Source organism: Felis catus, chromosome X (genome assembly GCF_018350175.1).
Source record: "Felis catus isolate Fca126 chromosome X, F.catus_Fca126_mat1.0, whole genome shotgun sequence".
Lineage (NCBI taxonomy): Eukaryota > Metazoa > Chordata > Mammalia > Carnivora > Felidae > Felis > Felis catus.
In genome coordinates this window covers 37655682-37664492 of record NC_058386.1, presented here as the reverse complement: position 1 = coordinate 37664492, position 8811 = coordinate 37655682, and the positions used below count along the sequence as shown (strand labels likewise).

General features: G+C 43.9%; 1 protein-coding gene across 1 annotated transcript; it reads left to right on the top strand.

The window, feature by feature from the left end:
- The first annotated feature begins 642 nt into the window (after nucleotides 1-642).
- On the top strand, nucleotides 643-1458 carry PPP1R2C (PPP1R2C family member C). Its single transcript, XM_004000461.1, has 2 exons — nucleotides 643-738; nucleotides 829-1458. The coding sequence occupies exons 1-2, from the start codon at nucleotides 643-645 to the stop codon at nucleotides 1456-1458; spliced, it is 726 nt and encodes a 241-aa protein (XP_004000510.1).
- Nucleotides 1459-8811: the final 7353 nt, after the last annotated feature.

Genomic DNA, 8811 nt, shown 5'->3' with positions numbered 1-8811 from the left:
TGTATGTCCGAGTTCAGAGAGCTGCTTTTTTTTTGGCCTCTTCTGGATTTTGGCCTTTGTGTTACAGAAAATGGGCAGCTGTTAAAGGGTTTGAAAGAGAGACGTGACAAGATTTGACAGGCGTTTTTGAAGAACTGCTCTCGGTAGAGGGTGGATAAGAGGCAGGACCGCGGCAGGAAGGGTTTGGGGAGGTGGAGCGCAGTTCAAAGGCTGTGCCTATAGGCCCGATGAGAGATGGCGGTGACTTGAAAGAGGGTGGTGGCCGGATTGGAGGGTGAAGCACCCAGGAGGATGCCACGTTTCCCCGTTAGTCTAACTGGCTGGATATTGGGGCCATTTCCCAAGAGGTGGAGAAGGAAACCAAGAGCAAGTGTCCTGTGCGCGTGTGTTTGCGTAAGTAAGTAGGCAGGGGAGAGGGAAGTGTGCATGGCAACCAAAGGAGCAGAATGTAATCATCTTTTAGCACCTACAGTTCCAATCTTTCCAACCAAGGTAGTGACTGCAATTTTTGACAGGGACCCAAGGTAAGACCTACATTTTACAGAGCCTCCGTACACAGACAGGCTACATAGAAATTCACAAAATAGTGCTTCCCTGTTTCATGTGCAATGCGGGAATATTTCCTATATTACTCTTTATAAAATGAAACCCAGCGTGGGCCGTAAGGCTGTGACGGCGGCCATGATGGCGGCCAAGATGGTGGTGGTCACTTCTGTGGCGTGGTCTGCAATGCCATTTGTGATGTTGGGTTGGGGTGAAGCTCATAGGGCGTTGGGACCTTCATCCAGAACAGAGTACTCTGCGGCTTCAGCCTGGGTGCACGGGTAGGCCCTTCGCTCCCCCACCAGCGTGACAGCCTCCAGTGCTTCCCGCCGGCCCATCAAGGGGATTTTGAAGAACAAACGTTCCACTGTTTCTTCGGTGGTGGTCTCCACCCAGCAGTCCAGAGGGGTCATTCCGGAGGTACAAAGAAAAAAGACCCAAAAGTGGGACCAACTGAACATCTTGGCGACATCCCGTCCCGCATACAGAAACTATGACTTCATGAAGATAAACGAACCCAGCAGTCACCATCTCGGCCGGGCAGATGATGAAGACCTCGTGAATGATCCTGAAGGCAAAGAAGCCATGACACCGGACATTTCAGCTAAGAAACCAGCCGCCACTGATACCTCCGAGTTCATCCGTCAGGTGGGGGAACCTGAAAATGATGGCGCACACGGCAGTAGGATCTTTCTCAATAGGCGCGTAAAGCAACAGAAGTTCACACTGAAAAGGAAGCTGCATTACAACAAAGGCCTGAACATCAAGGTCTCTAGAAAAATTATCTCGAAAGACTTCCTATACGACGACGACGAAGAAACTCCGCCTAGTAACCACGAAGCCAGCACTGCCGCTGAAGACTCACATGAAGGATCGACAACTGATGAACCTCAAACCCACTCATGCCACGCCTAGACAACACCTGCTCCACAACACACGCTCGTTTGCCACATACAACCTCAGTTACCTTCTACCGTGCCGCCGCTGCCTTGGAACTCCTGCTGTAACACCGAAATACTCGTCACTTACATTGTACCTCGGTAATTAAATTGTAACTGTAGGGAATAATACCCTACCTGCAAAATGACTGCCTGATATTTTTGTGCACGGTTCTTTGTGGCATCAGTCCAAAACCATCTTTTATACAAATAGTGGTTACTGTATACACTCTATAGCTTGATAGATGTTAAAGACGACTAATTTGTGTTCACTTGTACATATGCTAGCTTTCTTCTTTTTTTTTCTTTTCCACATCCTACCTTTTCTAGAAAACGTTTTGTTACAAAATCAAAATGCAATTGCTATGGTACGTGACATAGTCTGATGAATATTCAGGCTGGAAAACACTTCTCTTTAGGGGGGAGGAGGATATATTTTAAGACTTATTATTCCATTTCCTTAACTTAATACCCTTACACTTTCTCTTAGTTTTCTTTTGGTGTGTACAAGGAAATGGCAACTTTTTTTTCTCAAAAAAAAATAATAATTCCTTTTCATTAGTGATTAGATTAAAATTGTGCCAATGCCTATCGGGACTGTGTCTTGTACACTAGGTGGGCAGATTTGATGTCAAGATTTTTAAAAATCCAATGTTACTTCAGTACTGTCCCCCAACTGCCTTTAACCTCAACCCTTTCCACAATCCTCGTGGCACCTACACACAACCCTTTATGGAGTATCATAGACTCTCTAGACATTGGCAACCCTTTCTTCTCTCAAATATTTTATCATTTGTTGAAACAGGGTTATTTCTATTTTCATCACTGTGGCCTATTCAGTCTTCCAATGTGCGGACAAGTAGGAAATAAAATTCAGCTGCCAAGTGTCTACATCTTTTGGTTTACAGCTTGCTAATTATTAGTTGACCATGTGACCTAATTAGCTTTTAGGAAACTGAGATTTTACTTTTATGACAAAGTCCTTTGCAACCAGTAACATGATTATAGCTCCGGGACAGGAGTAAGCCCAGAGGTGTTTTCTGTATTTCCTTTTTTTTTTTTTTTTTTTAATTTAGAATTTTACTGAGATAGTTGTAGGTGCACAGTCAATTGTGAGATATGATACAGAGAGATCCTGAGTTCTCTTTACCCAGCTAACTCTTTTAGGGTTACTGGACCCAACTGCAGTGTGGGAGGAGGGGCTTCCCACACAATAAGCAATTGTCACACTACCTGAAGATAGCATCTGATTCCACAGGTTAAAGGTGCACTCCTACTGCCACTTGAGACATGAGTCACTATCCTAGGCCATCACCTTTGCTTCTGACTGACCAGCTACAGATTGGGGGGTTCCAACGACAAAGAACTTAGGTTTGATTAATTCGCTAGAGCAGCTCACAGAACTCAGAGAAACAGTTACATTTAGCAGTTTATTAAAGGATGTGGATCAATAGCCAGATGAAGAGATACATGGTGGTGGTGGTGGGGGGGGGGGGTCCTGAACAAAGGACTTTCTGTTTTCATGGAGCTTGGAGCCCAGCTCGGTGGCACGTGAAAGCATTCTGGTTCCCCAAGCATGAAAGCTCTCCAAAAACAAGGACCAAAAAACCCCTATCCTCTTGGGTTGTTATGGGGGCTTTATTACATAATATCAGGACTGACTAACTCATTGACCATTGGCTAATTCAACCTTTGACCCCTCCCCTCCCTGTAAGTCAGGGGGTAGGACTGAAAGTTCCAACCCTCTATTCAGACTTGGTTCCCCTGGCAATCAGCCTTTGTCCTTGCAGGGGTCCAAAGGTCACCTTCCTTAACAAGATACCCATTTCACCTTTATGGCTCTGAAGTGTTTTCAGGAACTGTGGAGGAAGTCCAAATGTATCTGAGAAATAAACTTTGGGTTATTTGAATGAGCAAATATATATTTCTTATAAATCATTATATCCCAGTAACATATGGCAAAACTACAGTACAATGCTGCAACCCGGATATTGACATTCATACGCTCAAGCTACGGAACATTCCATCACCACAAGGATCCCTCATGTTGCCCTTTTATAGCCACATCTGTTCTCCATTTCTATAATTTTGCCATTTCAAGAATGTTCTATAAATGAAATCATACAGTATATAACCTTTTGGGGATGTACCACACTTTGTTTATCCATTCATCCATTGAAGGACCTCTGGAGTGGTTCCAGGTTTTGGATCACAAAAGAAACTGCTGTGAACGTTCATGCGCAGGTTTTTGTGTGAACATAAGTTTTCACTTTTCTGGGATAAATGCCCGGGAGTGCACTTGCTGGCTCGTATGGTAGTCGCAGTTTCTCAAGAAGCTACCAAACTGTTTTCCAGAGCGGCTGTGCCATTTTACATTCCCACCAGCATAAAGGAGCATTCCGGTTTCTCTGCATCCTTACCAACATTTGGTATTATCACTATTTTTAAGCCATTTTTATAAAAGTAGCCTGATGTCTCAATTTACATTTCACTAATGCCTAATGCGGTTGCACATCTTTTCATGTTCTTATTTGCAATCTGTATATCCTCTTCTGTGAAATGTCTTTCGCCCATTTTCTAGTTTGATTGTTTTCACTGTTGAGTTTTGAGAGTTCTTTCATTTGCAAATCTTTCCTATAATCTGTAGCTTATTTTGTCCTCTTATGGAGACTTTTGCTCTGCAAAAGTTTTTAGTTTTGATGTGGTTCAATTTATCAGTTTTTCCTTTGATGCATGGTGCCATTGGTACCCTAGTCAGATGTGAGCCAGAAAGATTTTTTTTTTTTTTTTTTTTTGCAAATTGTCATTTCCTAATTAAGTGACATGGTCTTGAGCTGTATAGAAAATGGACTCTTATGGGGCGCTTGGGTGGCTCAGTCAGTTAAGTGTCCTACTTCTGCTCAAGTCATGCATGATCTCACAGTTCGTGAGTTGGAGCCCCACATGGGGCTCTTTGCTGACAGCTTGGAGCCTGGGGCCTGCTTTGGATTTTGTGTCTCCCTCTCCCTTACCCCTCCAGTGCTTGCTCTCTATGTGTGTGTCTCTTTCTCTCAAAAATAAATAAACATCAGGAAGAAAGAAAGAAAGAAAGAAAGAAAGAAAGAAAGAAAGAAAGAAAATGGGGGCGCCTGGGTGGCTCACTGGATTAGGCATCCGGCTTCAGCCCAGGTCATGATCATGGACTTCCTGGGTTCGAGCCCCTCATCGGGCTCTATGCTGACAGCTCAGAGCCTGGAGCCTGCTTCGGATACTGTGTCTCCCTCTCTCTCTGCCCCTTGCTCACTCTGTCTCTCTGTCTCCCAAAAATAAATAAACATTAGAAACATTTTTTTTAATTAAAAAAAATAAAAAGAAAATCGACTCTTATTATTTAAGTTAGATTTTTCCTTTGGAGAAAAGAATCTGAGAATGTTCAGTTCCAGGCTCAACTCTTTATCAATATCATTTCCTCTCCTTAACTCTTCTGATGTCAGCCTTTGTTTACTCATTTTTCAGTCTGAGATTCAGCAGGGCTGGTAATTTAAAACCTGGGACATGTAATGGAGCAAAATGGATAGTTAAATAAGAGTAACTTCTACTTGAAGGTTAAAGCAATTACATGTCCCCTAGACTTGGAAATTGTTTACGTTTTTTCCCCTCTACATTAGTACACTGAGTAACATGTAATAAGGCACAATAATATGAAAAGAATGATAGCCAAGAGCCACTCACTTGGTTCCTTTAAATTGCAACCTGTAATCTGACAAACACTGAACTCAAAGGATCTTGATATTTTCAGTTAAAGGATTCTGTTCTTCTTCGTGTGCAAATATCACTTGGGAATACCATCATAGGTGCTTATCAGCCATTCACACCGTAGAATAAATGAAGACCGTGGTATCAAGTATTCGTTGGGAAGGGAATGGGTCAGAATCGGGGGTCATTATACAGACAAAAGGAGAGAAAGAGGTAGCCATAGTGAGGGATTGGAAAGGGAGGGGAGGAAACAAATGAGAAAAAAGAAATCAAGGATTAAGTTCACCAGCTCTAAAAGTTCTGACTGGTTCTCAATGAATCATTAACTCTCTGAACTGTTACAAAAAGGACACAAAATCTTACTGAAGGGGCAATGACGAAAAGGATAGTTCTCTTTTCTGCTGAACCCAATAATTGTATCAATACTGCTACCAGTACTCTGACTAATAATTGCCATTTATTGAGTATATGTGATGTGTTGTTCACTGCGGTAGGGCTTCAAAAACATTGTCTCCTTCAATTATGACAATAATCCTTTGAAATAGTATTGTTTTTCCCATTTTTTTTTAATTTTTTTTTCAACGTTTATTTATTTTTGGGACAGAGAGAGACAGAGCATGAACGGGGGAGGGGCAGAGAGAGAGGGAGACACAGAATCGGAAACAGGCTCCAGGCTCTGAGCCATCAGCCCAGAGCCCGACGTGGGGCTCGAACTCACGGACCGCAAGATCATGACCTGGCTGAAGTCGGACGCTTAACTGACTGCGCCACCCAGGCGCCCCAGTTTTTCCCATTTTTTGAGGTAATTTAAAATAAAGGAAATTTGGGGGCACCTGGGTGGCTTAGTTGGTTAAGCAGTCTGACTGTTGATCTCAGCTCAGGTCTTGGTCTCAGGGTTGTGAGTTTGAATCCCGCATTAGGCTCCACCTTAGGCTATTTAAATAAAATAAATAAAATAAAATAAACATAAAAATAAATACAAAATAAAGGAAATTATGTAACTTGTCTAAATCCACAGCTGCTAAATGATGGAATCAAGATTTAAGCCCAGGCTTGGCTTACTCAGGCATAGTCTCCTTCCCACTCTACAACACTGGCTTTATTCAGGTCCTTAATGGGGACTGAAGGCTTCTTCCTGCCTGCTCCCTAAGCACACGTGTCTACCCTGACAGTGCAGCAGGGGCTGCTTTTATGTACAGCTGTAAAGTGGGAGTGGTCGAAGGAGAATGTTCTCCAATCTGGGAGCTGCCCCCTCTTCCCCGCCCCCACACTGCCCTGAGCCCCAGCTCCTTGTGTTACTCCCTCCCACTCTTTGCTCTGAGTCGGTGTTCAGCAAATAACCCAAGACATTCACTCAAAGATGCCACTGGATGGATGTAGTGTATCAATTGCACGTTCCACAAGTGAACAAACCTTTACCAAGCATGGCCATGTGTCAGGGGCAGTAGCCAGTGCTAGGGAGAAAAAGATGAATGAAACACAGCCTCCGCCCCCCAAGGAGGTCTGAGTCAAGTGGGGAAGACCTGTATGGTTCTGAAATGATCATTTATGATGTCTTCCAGGAAAGAGGGTGCTTGTGTTAAAAGAGGGACAAGACATAATGACTTGAAAGCCAGTAAGTGGTTTCCAGATGCCCGAAGGGTGAGCACCAGCCTTCAGAAGAGGTGTTGTCTTCTGAGTTCCTTCTGTCTGGACATGAGGACAGAGGGAGTCTAGCCCTCAGAAGGGATTAGTGGAAAGCCATAGAAGGATTCACAAGTGGGGAGGTAAACAGAGATGAGATCATTGGAGGGAATAACAAATGGTTCTGCGTTGAGAGCAGGGCGTCGACTTGGAGAATCCTTTACCTCAAGATGATGCTCAGAGTTTTGTTGTTGTCTTATTTGCATGAGGAAATGTAGATGCTTCGTCTCAGAAGTGAAACAGATTATGTAAAATCTGAACTATAAGCCATGCTTCCTTTTGTTGGATGGTGCTTTCTGGAGCTCTGTTGTCCTCTTCTGGAACATTGGGGCCCGTTGTTGAAACCCGGGGTCAGGGCGAGTGCTGGTTTGAGAAGTGCATATCCCTATACTTTTAATCCCCCGGCACCTAGACTGATGGGGAGGAAGCACAGAGAAGCTCAGGGGAGTAGCAGGAAGAGAGTCATGTGAGGCTGGAGCAAAGCAGAAAGGAAGGAGAGAGGGAAGAAAAAAGAAGGAGATGGAGAGCCAAGTTTTGTTGGGAAATATTTGGAAAGAAACGACAGCACTCAAGACCATAAACTTCTTGGGTTTTTCTAAGGTGTTAAAATTGTGTGTCCCTTTCTTGGATTCTTAAGGCAATTTCTGTTTATAAGTGGGATATGAGTCCTGCCACTCCTGTGCCACCCTGGCGACACATCGAGTCTTTGGAGCACCTTAGCTCGAGACTGGTGAGTGGCAGCAAAATGAGGTGCCTGGGAAGGACAGAGATTCAGGGGTGAGAGGAGTGGGAGGTGATAATCGTGTGTAGGGCCACACCACCCAGGAGCCACTTCTGTCGTTTGTCATCAAACACCCTCCTCCGCCCCGCACCCTATCCTCTGGCCACACTTCGATTGACAGGATTATTGGGGAGAAATGTGGGCAAGGAGAGGGATGAAGGGTGGAGCCTCCCAAACCCAGAATGGTGGAGGAATACAACTGGAATTTTTTTCGATAAGAAACTTGATCCACTTAGCGGTACCATTTCCAAATGGGGAAATTCAGCCCATAAGCAATGGTCGCAGCACGCGGTACTCGTCCGGGTGGGGAGCAGCAGAGGCTGAGCTGTCTGCTAATGTCCACACTGGTTGGGCTTGAGTGGCTGAAGCTGCATATGCAGCGGCTTTCGGAGGACTTAAGGATGCAGGTTGCAGAAAGTCTGGGGAAAGCTGAAAATTGCAGGTGTGTGTGTGTGTGTGTGTGTGTGTGCGCACGCGTGCACGTGTGTGGGCAGGGGGGAAAGCTGCCGTAGGCATTCTTCCTCACCAGGATAAACACAGTTCTCTAGTACAAGGTTATACATTATTAGCTCCTAAAAAATATAAAGAATTGTTTTTATCATCGTGTAGGCTGAGCATTTTTGCATCACTGAACCTGACTATGCGTGTTGGATACTAATATCTTATTCTTTCAAGAAGACTTTTTTTTTCCTCTTCCTTTTTTTTTCCTGTTTTAAAGTAGACTCTTTGAAAGGTGCATATGAACCCGGTTTCCATAGCAATTGCAAGCATCAGTGATAACCCAGAGCTTCTAAGTTATAATACACAGGCTACCCTATTAATGAGTTTCAAGCTGCATTTCCATGACACAACAGCTCAGCCGCTGATAGATAAGGTCAGACCCCATCTCCAAACTTTAAATTAAATCAGGAGAGATCAAAATGCAACAGAAGGAGTGTCCTTTTGGAAAGTGTGCTGTTAAAAAAAAAAAAATATGTTCTTTGTGGAGGCAAAACAGTTGCTTTTGTGGTTTGTAATGCCCAGATGGAAAAATCCTAAAACAGATACAGCTTCTTCTGGGATATTAATGGCATGTTGTCATTTCCTTATGCTATTTGTGAGTGAGTTTTTTCCTGTGGTAGCTCCGACTCG